At 34.7% G+C, this 14010-nt stretch overlaps 1 protein-coding gene across 1 annotated transcript; it reads left to right on the top strand.

Moving 5' to 3' along the window:
• Nucleotides 1-12437: 12437 nt before the first annotated feature.
• On the top strand, nucleotides 12438-13481 carry LOC116190358 (RING-H2 finger protein ATL64-like). Its single transcript, XM_031520045.1, has one exon. The coding sequence runs from the start codon at nucleotides 12555-12557 to the stop codon at nucleotides 13323-13325; it is 771 nt and encodes a 256-aa protein (XP_031375905.1). The 5' UTR covers nucleotides 12438-12554; the 3' UTR covers nucleotides 13326-13481.
• The last annotated feature ends 529 nt before the right edge of the window (nucleotides 13482-14010 follow it).

Genomic DNA, 14010 nt, shown 5'->3' with positions numbered 1-14010 from the left:
ATTCAAATCTATCTTGTAGATCGATGCCCAACTACATGCCTCTGAACTCTTAATCCTATTAGGCTTGCTAAGTTAAGTCCGGCCCACTGGTAAACACCACGTCTTACTAGGATAGATGAGGGCATCCTGCGAGAGCAAGGTCTACACACTCATCGATCTTGGTCTTGACTAGCGTTACACGGTGGAAGGATAAGGACTTAATATTTTGAGGGATTTTATTAACATTTAATCGATCTCACCATACACTATTATGTAACAATTACATAATAGTCCACACGCATAACTATTATACTAACACAACTAGGACATTGTCCATGTCTAACAGTCATGCACCGCAAATATCAAACATAATCACACCAGTACCAAGCATAAAATCATATTTTATGCTATTATTTACTCGGATTCTAACTAGCTAGTCTCTGATACCAATTACTAGTTCCACGGGGCGCAACGGAAGTGAAAAAGGAACAGAAATTCAAAATTCCCTACCCGTGAAACTAATTCCAAGACCTACTAGAAGAATAAGAGTAAATAAAAGCGTACCTGGAATATTTAAAATTGTCGACCGAGCGTCCCACGCGTGACGCCTCTACCGGTATCCACACCGACTTTGTCGACGAGTCTTCGAGATCGGCGATGCTAGCGGCCAACACTCGAAAGAAACACCGATGCGACACCCGAAATTTTCAGACTAATGGACCTAATTTGAATTGAACAATTCAACCCAAATATATATACTTTATATGCATACACATATATGCACGCACACATATATGTCTCAGCACATATAAATATATATGTGTGTTTTATATCTTTTTACTTTTCTACATCTCACAGCCACATATATCTACATATATATAAGCATATGAATGGTTAAAATTTTCTAATCCCACCGGTGTGGGATTTTGAAAAATTAGCTCTCCATGAGCCATGTGTATAGCTAAGTGTTATCATACAATTGGCCCATGTTTCTTTCTATAATTGGCTCCAAGTGGTTCCATAAAAAATAGCCACTTAGCACACCATTAAATCTAATAAATTGGGTATAATTAATCGGCAAATTTAATCTCATTAAATATCCGATTAATTAGTCGCATCTTAAATCATCTAATCTTTATTAGACAATTTTGTTGTTTCAAAATATCTCGTCAATTTAGTCGTAGTGTGTGACCCTTTAGGTTCTCAATTACGTTGACAGTAATATCGAAATCTCTATTTCAATATTACAAACAGTGAGCGGCATCTAGCAATGCATCACTGTTCCTCAAGTAATTGAAAAGTCAATTTCTCGACGAATCTCGTGACCTATATTACCGTGTAATATAATCTATTGTCCTCTATATCTCTATTGAGCCCAAGGCATGGTCGATGACATCCTTGTATGGCTCAATATCTCTCTTTCTTGGTTTACCGGGTAAGTCTATCAGAACAAATGAGTTCGATATCGCTATATCGACTCATTTGAGTATGCATACACTTTTAGACTTAACCACCAAGTGGCCATGAGATATCGCTCCCGTTTCGTAGGAGGGACAAATCCTATCTTGGTCACTCACATTCTTTTCCATGCTTTGTGGCATACCCAATAACTATCTTTATAACCAGCCTGTTACGGTGGCGTTTAATAGTATCAAAATATACGACATTACATGTAGGAATCCATGGTGACCTCAAGTCAAAGGACCATTACACTATAGTCACTTTGAGATATGCTAATGACAGTCACGTAACAACCCATGTAGCAATCTCATGGCGGATCAGTCCAATACACATTACTCTTAATGTATACATGTGGTGTGATTTGATATCTCCATATCCATGACCTGTGAGACTTGGTCATCAATTAACACCCACACTAGTCTAACCATATTATCGTTGTCCTAATTAACGATAATACTTTGACTATGGACATTTAGGAATAATGTTCGGTAATTATAGGATCTCACAATCAAGTCACACTTGATGCCTATTGAACATACTATTCCAAGGACATTATTGTGTAAAATCATATTTAGCGCAATCTACACAATAACAGAAATGCCTCGTTTTATAATGAAATAGATATCATATTACAGAACTGATTATAGATTGCCTCTAGGGCATACACCAATTCCCAACACTAACCTCACGTGGTCGCTAGGGTCCCAATTGGTGGCTAACGACCTCATGGGGGTAGGTGGTGGCCGGTAGCGAGTCCCCACCCCCAGCCATATCTCTACTTCTCGCTACAACTTTTCTAGTATTTCTTTTTTCAAAAATTCGATATTTTTATTTTATTTTTTGATTGCACGTGCAGTGCACCTTACTCTTCCGTTCATATTGACAGATTTTTGGATGGTGAATGACACATTTTCCCTCCACCACAATTGAGGGGCAAATGTGCCCATGTTGTAGCTTAGGTGGTAAAAGGGATCCAATCCGTGCTTATACTTTAGGGAAAAAGGTAATTTTCCCTAAATTCCGCAAACACATGCCTAAGTTTTAAACATAGGATACAAAGTCCCCTTACACTGGGATACTTTTTTTTTTTTTAGTGCTTATAGGGGTTACTATCCATTTAAAATTTTTTTCAGGGGATATCAACATCTTTGATTATAAGTTGTCATTATTTTATTTTAAGTATATGGAATTTTTAGCATTAATTATTATTATTAATTATTATTAATATAGAAGTGATTATAAGTCTCATCAGCAATATGGTGGCAAGTGACAAATTGCCCATACGCAAACGCGCGCCATTTTATTCCTATTTTCTTTTTTTTCTTTCTTTTGACTTTCCTTATTTTCATATAAAGATTTACACTGCCACTCAAAATAGAAATGCCCAGCCACAATGTTGGCGTATCGGGACTGACCTTCCCCGCTTAAGGACCCTTGATTCCGGGTTCAAATCTTTATAGCCCACACTTTTTATTTTTATTCTTTCCCAATTTTTACATCCCCATACTATTGTTTTCTTTTTTCTTTTTCTGATTCTTAACTTTTTTCTTTACAAATAAATTATTTCTCCTTTTTTAATACAAGAAAACAATGGAAGGTACCAATTTTGGTATTAGACCTAATCACAATTTCATGTAATATGATCATTCTCATTTCTGTCTTGGCTCAAACGTATTTGCAATTTCAATATTTTTTCTTTCAGAAAAATAGTCTTTCAACTCAAAGTCTACCTATGTGAGATATCTAAAGCATATATCCTGAATTAAATGTGCACAAAATTTTATCATTGCATAACAAATGAGATATGATTATCACTTAATTATAACCATGTAGAATTTCTATAAGAATAAAGGATCATATAATCCTCTACATAATGAAAACGGGCCATATCTATATAATTTTACCACCTATTCCCACTTTCGGTTTTTCAATTTCGACCTAAAATACTTTTTATTTTAAAAAATTTCCATAATATTTTTATATTTTTATCTATATTCCATGATGAGATTTTCCTTTTTTCTTTACATTAATATACAATAAATGAAAGCGGGTACGTATGCACAATATTGTATCGCAGGGCCCAGCCTATTTAAATTTTCAAAAAATTTTGCAAACCATTTTCACCAGCGGAGACCAACCCTCCTCTTCTTCTTTTTTTGTTTTTTTAAATAAATTCTTTATTTAAGTATAAATTACCTATTTCAATTGGTCACCAATTCAGTCTCTATTCTGTAACCTTAGAATTGTCCTAATTTATCAATGAAAAGCAAGATTAAGTGAGCCTATTGATTGAGATTAATCATTGCTTGGGCAATGACTTTGTCATGACTAAGAGATGCTTTTAATGAATTTCATATGTCTGTACTGTTAGTGCACATCAAAGCCACTACTGGCATATATTATTGTGATCGTGATTTTCTAAGTAGAAATATTACAAATTCAGAAATGTTAGCTTTTAAATCAAAGCCGGTCTTGGCAATGCTAGTAATTGGCCCAGGATCTGATCCTCAATGTTTAAATCTGTTTCTAAAGCTGGAAAAAGAGTTAATGAACCTTCCGCAGTATCGAAGCTCTGGAAAATATTAATTAAAATAATCTTTTACTGATTTACAAATCATTCACTACCAACTAGGAGTTCATAATCATTAACATAACTAATTTTATTATTAGTTTCTGTTATATTTTAAAATATGATAAACCAAATAATTAATTAAAAAATTTCGACCCGCGGCATCGCGTTCTTTGCACCCTAGTTCTTTAATGAAATGAAATGAAATCATAGGGAAGCAGTTGGAAATTCCCCTTCTTAATTTTATAATTTTATTAGGTCAAGTCCTAGTGGAAAGTTGGACAGAGGCAAAAAAAGATAGTATAAGCTTGAATTTTCTTAAATATATGCAACTTAAAATATATCGCAATTTATTACCCAAAAAAAATATATTGCAATTTCAAATTCCGACTATTGATTTTCTTTTGAGGGAAAAGAATTGAAGAAAAAGCAAAGAAAAGGCTCCCATTGGTTTTCTCCTGATCACTGATCAGAAGGCTCCCATTGGAACTTCAATCCGCTGAGGTAACTTAACAAATTGGTCCAAATGGTTCGAATATTAAAATTGGGCCTCACTCCATTAGTGGGCTTTGTTCTCTTTTGGGCCTTCTGGGCCTTATCGTTAATGCCACTTAACTAAATCTCCGGGATTGAAATTTGAGGTTTTCTTTTTTCACGATTAATGGTTAATCAAATGATATTATCTATTTGATTTGACACTTTCGATTTTCTTTCCCTGAAATATTTGACTCTTCATACCGAACAATTGGAAACAGATGGACTTCCCCTTTCTTTTAACTTTTTGCAAAATAAACAAAGTACTTTAGAGAATCTTCGTCCCCCTAAGGACAAAAGAGCACAATACCACCGATATATTATTATTCTTCACGTTCAGCCTTTATGCTTTTTCTCTTTTCCAATAATATGAAAGGCATTCGGAATTTGCCCGACTGATAAGTCCACCGAACATATAAATCCGATCTCACAAGTCACGCACATAGTATAATAGAAAGTATTTTTGTGACTCAAACTTGGGTCTTTAATTAGCAAGAGAATCGCGCCGTACTGGATTATCAGTATAAGGGTTTATTTAAAAAAAAAAAAAAAGTGGGGAATTCTCCGGGAATTGATTTTCATAGAAAGCATAGCCCGAAGAAATTCCCAAGTGCGCTATCCTCAGTTTTCCTCTGGTCCATGATCAATCGCGTCATCCTGCCTTCGTCACAAATGGTCTTCTGATATATATTCTTCTTGTTCCTTTCATTTGATTAGGAGATACGATCGCGGCTCGGATCAAGTCGAGGTCCAATCCAACTCGTTCAGATTCCAGGCCTGTCTCGATGGTTAGGTGTGGAATCTTTTGCCATACGAAAAGTCGAGACCTAAGTATAAGCTTATTCAAACTCACTTGATTATGAGTCGTGCCACTGACGATTCTCCAGCCCACCAGGCATAGGTTTTGGAAATGTATGGTCGGGTCAGTCAGGTCAGCATGGTGGCTCAGAGTCGTGATTATAAAAGGTCCAGTTTTGATCCTCTTGTTAGTAGCCGCTTTCGTAGAAACATCTATCAAGACCAATTTACAAAGCTGCTGGAACCTGTTATAGTACATGACTATTTACAGCAAATGAAGAAATACCGAGAACGATATTGTGCCTTGCCATTTATCTTGGTGCTAAACTTTTTGGTTTTTTTTTTTTTGTGAATCATGGTATCTGAAATCTCAATTGAGTTCGACTAATCCAGTCGAGCAGGTTCGGTCTATTGAAGGGTAAAACTCTCACAACATAAACTTTATGCATTCACAAGAACTAGAATTTGAGATATCATTTAAGCGGAACAAGCGCCAGCCTACTTGAACCAATTCACATTGGTTAAACTTATTGGTTTTTATTCCATGTGAATGACATTTTCGACTTATTTCCTAATAAGTGTTTTTTACTCGTGAGATCATACTATGGAGATGAGGAATATGATACATTATAAAAACCAGTCGTAAGGGAGGAGGGTTCTCATCTCATTTGAAACAAAAAAGAACGAGAAAAAATAATAAGAAGATCAATTTTGAACTTACATAAATGGAACATGTTATATATATATTTATATATATTTATTCGACCGATGTTATTTAAATGGAATTCGATTTTGTAACTATAATCCTTCATTTATAGAATGATTAAAAAGTCAAAATCGCCCCTTACAAGCACTCAATATTAGCTTAATATGACACAATTTAAATACAAGAGAGACAAGTTGAAAAATGATATCATCCATTTAATATTATTGTCCTATTTATCTTTTCTCCACGTGTCAATTTCTCTTATTTTGCTCTTTTTTTCCTCGATCTTCCAATCTCACATTCTATTACTTGTTTTTTTTTTCCAAATTTTGTCTCCGACTCTTTACATTTTCTTTTGATAGCCTTTAATTTTTTCCTTCCTCTTCAAAATCAATCTACCCATGAAGGTATAGTTGCTGGGCGGTGTGGCGGGGGCAGAATTTAGTATATTATATATAGATATAGATATTATATGAAATAGACGAGGATTGTCCCACTATGAAACAGATATTGTACTTATATTTATTATATAAAATAGTGGAAAATATATGTAGTTTGGATAGGAAAGAATATATAGCCAACTTGATATAGATGTGCTTACCACTTAAGAAACCAACTGTCCCCAAAAAAGGTCAAAAAACCAGTGGGAAGATATTTTTTGGTCCCATATGCAAATTGCCATTTGATCTGTTTATTTGTGTCTGCCTAATTAACAATTTTCAGCTAGTTGAAAGAGATTGGACCCAAAAAGTTGGACCAATTAGGATCCTTGAACTTAGCCATCCTCTCTTAGTGGCTTTTCCAAATGTAATGGGACTATCTTATCACGGGAAAATCATAGCGATGGACTCACTTGTTTTTTAATTGCTACATGAAAATTAAATGCCTAAGAAAAAGGTGTTGTTTTTGTTCAAAGATTTATAAAAAAAGGTACGTTTATCTTTTTAGTTATACGGGAGATATACAAACTTACGATAAGAAAATAAAAAGTTAAACAAAGAAGCACGTGTAGTTTAATTAATAAAAATCTAAATTAAAACTTTTCTCTTTTATTTTTAAAGGCGACTTATGACCTAATACAAAAAAGTAAAAAATTATTAAATAAAGACGTACGGATAGTTTTTCTAACAAAAATTAATTCTAGAACATGAATTTGTTTTTAGGCATGACTTTTAATATACAAGAAAAAACGGTCATCTTGCTTTTTCATTTTTGGGTAAAAGTCAATAGGCTATTGAGTTAGATGATTTATTGTTAAACTGATGTAACACTTGCTTGAGTATAATGCTTACTTATCAAATAGTAACTAGCAAGTCCTCATGATCATTATCAAGTCGACGTTTGAAAGAAATTAATCTTAATCAATCGACTGATGACACGTAAAATCTCATAGATAAGTTGAGTTTTTTTTTTAAAAAAATGAACCTATTAAGTCGTAAATTTTTTTTTTATTATGTCTTCTTTTTCGTCGGCCATGCGCAAGGATAGACGTCGGAATTTGGATTAAGGCGCCTAGGGAGGTAGATAGGAGTATAAAATTTTCACATTAAAAAGAAAATATATGTAAGTTTATCGAAAATTGAATAATAATTCGTAAATTTTTAATTGAATGTCAAAATTTGAGGAGGTCACCACTGCCCTTATCGTGCCCTTAGTCCATCCCTGGCCATGTGTCATTCTCCCATAAGATGTCCTAAATACCCCGTTGGAAGCTCTTACGAAAAGGTGGTTTTAGCAGCATCCTAAGTTTTCCCCTAAAAAAAAAATTAAAACTAGTAGTTGACATTTTCACTTCTATTAGATTCTTAATTTCGTTTAAAGTAAAGAGGAAAGCTGATCATCGTAGGCAATAGCTACACCCTCCCTTAGCCGATGCATGGCCGGGACCATCCTCCTGGATAACATCATATAGATGAAACTAGAAAAACGAAAGATTAAGAAGCAAAAACAATGTATTCAACATTTTAATTTATCTTAAAATCTAAAGAAACGGATATATGGAGAGATATTAATAAGATAGTCATCTTTTAGTTTTAGCGTGGATCGCGGTACCATTATAAAATTACTCATCTTTACATAAATATGTTATTGCATCTATTGATATACAAGATTCAGATAAATGAGAATCTCTTAGTCTAGTTTTTTTCTCATGTAGTATTATTTCATTTATAATAGTCATTATATATACCTTGATTAGGTTTAGAAGAAACTACTAATATTCTTATGGGCGTGCAATTTAAAAAGTCAACGGGAGATATTTTAAGGTGATAAGTTCTCCAATACGTTTGAGGGTTTGGAATATCTTGTAATTCAAATAAAAAATAAAATGAAAGAAAGAAAGTAAAAAAAAAAAACAGAGATATGTGCATTTGGTACGAAAAGGAATCTCAAATTTTTAGGATTCTAGCTTTCCTAAAAATTCTCGAAATTCCAAATGCAGTGTTGTCTTGTGAAAAATTTGACTAGCATATATACATGGAAGGAGGTGCTGCGTTGATTGGCTAGTGAGACAAGTTATCTCTCTTTCATTGGGCATTCACTTTCTCCATCTTACTGAACGATCTGTGTCCTTTATTATTAGGTAATATTAGACTCTTTGTCTGAAATAATCTTGCTTTTGTAACTATTTCCCACAATAATCTTCCTGACAAATTATTTACCATATTAGTCTTATATAATCTTTCATTTGCTTCTGAAGTCCTTGAAAAATTTTCACTATTTTATGTTAACTCCCTCTCTGAAACCCATATAATAGAAAATTGAAAAAACATATATATAAGGGGAAAAAAAAGAGATAAGGATAAAATTACAATGGGGAGAGGGCTGGTGGGGCCCATAAGATGAGGAATGTCGCTATTTGACTTGTAAATCATCCGGAATCAAAAAATACTTCAATTTGATTCGAGATTATAGATCCAATTGCCAAATAAAAATAAACTTGTTCGGTTTAATTGGATACAATTTTTATGATTCAAACAGTAAATGAAATCAATTTTAGTCGATATTAGTATTTTCGTTGTTTTGTTTTCAATTTTTTGAGTTGTTTCACTTATTTTATTTATTTTAACATTTTTTCATTTTTAGAAAATCAATTTAAAGCGGTTTAGTTCAACGAACTGTGATTATTCAAATTGAGTACAACAAATCATTAATCACATTGCTTTTCAGTTAAAAATCACACTGAATTACAATCGTTTGAGGCACAAATATTTTTTGTTAGATACGAATTAGCTATGAAATTTAGTTGGATATTTTTTATTTTCTTTGTACATTCCTCGGATTCCATCCAGGAGCGACCACCACCACTCCTAATGGTATACATTTGAATAACCTTATTCTTGTAATTTACATGGCTGAATTTTTTCTCTTTCGAACTTATCACTCGAAGGGAAATCGAACATTTCTTCTCAATTTGAGATGATTTTTCAAATATAAGGAAACCCACTAAATACTTATTAACTATTACTTATCTATTATGAATGTGGATAATTAACAATCAATAAAATTCCTTTTAAGTGGGAATTGGGTGGTCTGATAGAGGTCAATTTTATACTTTTATGCATTTTAATTGAATGTTATATATTCAAGTGAATATGTCCTACCAATATATATATATATATATATATATATATATAGATACAAAAAAGGTTCATGGGTCTAAAATTTATGAAAATAAAAATTATAATAACTAATAAATGAACACAGATAGATCTATCGAATATCAAATTTGGCACATCCACCCAACATTTTTTTTAATTCTATGTATTTTTGAAATTTTCAATTTATAAATATTTGAATGGTAATGAACAAATTTTTATTTCTGCTGGATAGTAATGAAGATTTTAACATCATTATTACTAAAAGGGACATAAGATACCGAACAAAAATTATATGACCTTAAATTCAACAAAAAAAAATTATATGACCTAAACAATGGACGGATCCTCTAAGATACATTGTGTTATCATGTTTGTTCATTTCTCCCCTTCTTTAGCTCAATGCCATTGGAAAATTTTGCTAAATTAGGGTATGCTGTTTATAATTGCTCTCTCCCCTATACTTTCCATATAAATTGGATAAATCTCCTCGTTAATGTGAAAGGAGAAAAATATTTTGATAGAATGACATTATTTATGCTCAAATCAAGAAATTTTAGATTCGATGTTATCATTTGTATGCATATATCTCACCTGTCCTATATATCCTTTATAACCAAAAAAACATATATACTTTTATGCAAAACTTTTTTCTATTTTCTAGCAAGTTGTTGCGTGTGCATACCATTCTGTGTACATGCCCACGGAAAATGCATCACCAAAAGGGTTCGCACATTGTTTAGTAATTAAGCCTAGTCCCTGCGGGGCCCACCTGAAAAAAATGTATATCGGGTTTACATGTTGTAGTAATAATAATAGGGTTCCAAATAATAATAAGAAGAAAATAGTGAGTATACATCTTGCTTAGTTACGGGTCCTAGCTATAATTATTAATGATTTCTCAAAGGATATGAATACAATATAGCTAGTACGCGTATAAAATATCAAAACAAAAATTAAAAAGAAATCAATTCATTTCTCCGTTCGCTCAAATTCATTTATACCGTAATTTTATTTCGTCAAGTGCGATGAAGTATTAATAAATTGCAGCAAACGAATTAATTTAAGTGTATGTAATTTTTATTGATCATACTATTTTTACTAGATGTCTTCCTTCTGGATCATGAGATTAGACCAGTTTAGATTTACTTTACTGCCATTCAGTGGGAAGTATATAACTATATTTACACTGAACAAAAAGAGCACATAATTCTTTTTTTTTTTTAACTTGGTGCAGAAAAAGTATTGTTAGATCAATAGACACATAAAAAGTATATTCATGAAATTCAATTTGAGCTAACTCAATTCAGATGGTAGAAGAGTCTGTTGTGTTTTTCATGGAGCATCTCGAATTCAAATCTTATTGAGATATCGTGCGAAGAAATTGTATCTTATTTAAATAGATCATCAAGCACGCGTAAATGACCCCTATTTGGAATGAACTTATGGAGAGGAAAACCCATTAATTGAAATGGCGATCTAAACTCTCTCTCACACACACACACATATATATATACACTTGCATATGTATATAATTTTTCACAGACACAATGAAGAGATAAGAGGGAACAATGCCCAAATATGCAACAAGTTGGGGCAGCGCCAATTGCAGCAAAAAGCCATCTTCGATCATCGTCTCTTTCTCCACATCTCTCATCCTCTTTCTTGTCTCTCAATACAATTCCTAAAATATATCGATTGCTTATAACATATGCTCTCCTGGTAATCCATAAAAATTAATGTCTCTGTCCTTAGAGGACAATTTAAACACTTGATTTCCTCCTAGCGATGATACCGTTATGCCGCAAGAAAAATAAATGATATTAGAGAATCATTCGCTACGAAATTTGAGTCACTGCTCAAGCCGCAATAAGTTACAAACACATGGATGACATTGGTGAGACCGCGGTCGTGTAATGTTCCCGATAAAGGGCATAGATCACAGAGCCGATCGATCAGCCCACCGGTAATTCCTACTGTACTATCATTACATATTCTACGGTAGACGCATGCCACCACCGCACCCAGTGTATGTGTACCAAATTCATGCTTGCTTGATGGCCGGAGCAAGTCAATTAATATGAAAGCTCTCACCATGACCAAACTTTAAAGAGTAACTTTTTTTTTTTTTTCCTTTGATTGAATCATATGAGGTTCTCCCAACCTATTATTGTTTCAGACTAATTTTTATTCAAAATATTTCCAATAACTTTTTAAGCCCCTGTTGGTAAACTTTGCCTGTTAAGAGAACGGTTTATCAATTACACCGTAACTCACGGTTCCATGATAAATTGATATACATAATAGCTGTTCATATATAATAATTATTGTAATAATGATAAGGATTTTAATAATAAATTGACATACATATAAGCCTGCCTGTTAAGGGCGTGGTTTATCAATTACCCCATAAGTAATGGTTACATAATAAATTGATATACATAATAGGGGTTCATATATAATAATTATTGTAATAATGATAAGGATTAATAATCGAAATGCAGTTTTTACAGAAAAAAGGTGGCACAAATAAAAGAAATCAACGTCGATTAATTCAAGCGGTTTGGTACTTTTTTCGTTTAAGTAAGATCTTATATTCGAATCCTTATAAATGTAAAAAATTCACACTTAAAGAGATTTATCCTAAGTCGACTCGGCTTGATCGAATTAAAATTTACTTTTCGGACCTTGCTATTCACACCGAAAAAGGAGAGAGATGATAAATCCGTCACACTCAGCACATAGGAACCTTCCTCTCCCCTTTCCTCCTTTCCCTCCCAAACCATATCACATAACGCACCCTCTCTTACTATATAATCCTCAAATTCATTTCATCCATATCCAAAACCTCCACCCAAAAAGGAAAAAGAAAAAAAGAGTTCAAAAAAAAAAAGAGCAAGACCACACTCTTATGGACAAGTACGGCGACCCGGCTTCGAGTGTCAAGGCCACGGTTCCTGGTGGTGTTGGTGGCAGTAGTAGCAGTAATAGCAGCAGTATTATGGGCAGCAACAGTCCCAGCTATGCCCTTAATGGGAAGATAATGCTCTGCTCCGCGATCGTTTTCTTCGTCGCCCTCGTCGTCATCCTCGGATTCCACACATATGCTCGGAAGCTCTTCCCCTGCTGCCGTCGCCGCCGCAGCCGCCACCCCAGTGGTCTTGCACTTCACCACGCAGCCGCTGCAGCCCTGCCAGGCGGCCTGGACGTCTCTGTGCTCAAGTCCCTCCCCACCTTCACCTTTTATGCTGCCGGTGGGAACCCCAGTAATAACCTCGGCGACTGCCCCGTCTGCCTGTCGGAGTTCGAGGACGGAGAGACGGCCCGGGCCCTGCCCAAATGCGGCCACGCCTTCCATGTGGAATGCATCGACATGTGGTTCCAGACCCACTCCAACTGCCCACTCTGCCGTGCCCCTGTTCAGGCCTGGTCCGATGCGAACGCGCCTTCAACTGTGCCAACCGCCATTTCATTGCCAAGCCAGGGAAATGAGAATGGGAATTCGGGTTCGAGTGATTCTCCTGCTGAGGAGTTCGTGGTGATTTCCATAGAGACGCTTCCGTCAATGGAGGAGAGGTTTAGGGGCTTGCCGGAGGAGCTGGGTTCCGGGTTGGGCGACAGAAACGGGGCCAAGTCTCCAGGTAAACCGGTTTGCTCTATGAAAAGGATTTGGAGTATATAAGGTTTTGGAGCAGAAAATGGAAAACGGCAAACCGAAAATGACAAGTAGGTAGTGTTTAGTTTGGGAACTTAGCAGGCGGGAAAAGATTAGTGTAAGTGGAAAACAGTTCTGTACAAATGGAAAATTCAATGATATAAGTTTGTTTTTTTTTTTTCACTATTGCTCTAATCTCCATTTGATATGATCAGATAACATGAACTGTCATCCCGAGATTAAACAGATCAATATGACGAATGTGCATACTGATATATCGCATTGAAGACAACAATGTGAAGCATATAATTTAGATTCCAAACTGTATGTGTTGCTGTGAAGAATATGGCTTCAAGTTAATCCGCGAATAGCTAAATTTACTGTGATATGTTTGGCATCCTCTGAAGCAGAGGATATACATGGCGAATCTCGAGTTTAAATTATTAAGGCGTTGGCGATCCTGTCAAAAGATATAAAGCGATTGTTGGTGTTGATCCCACGCGACAGGAGACCACCAATTACAAAGCCCAAACAGTTTTCCAAGTAATCCCTTTTAACTTATGACCAGGCCGAGACCATCGGTAAAGATGAGTAACGTAAAGAGAATCGAGGTTGTTCATACTTTAGCTCCCCTTGGAACATGGTCTCAAAGTGAGCACGACATATATATCAGCTAGCAGATCTCGATGAATATAGAAGAGATCATCACATC

Source organism: Punica granatum, unplaced genomic scaffold (assembly GCF_007655135.1).
Source record: "Punica granatum isolate Tunisia-2019 unplaced genomic scaffold, ASM765513v2 Contig00426, whole genome shotgun sequence".
Taxonomy (NCBI): Eukaryota; Viridiplantae; Streptophyta; class Magnoliopsida; order Myrtales; family Lythraceae; genus Punica; species Punica granatum.
This window is presented reverse-complemented; position numbering and strand designations above follow the sequence as displayed.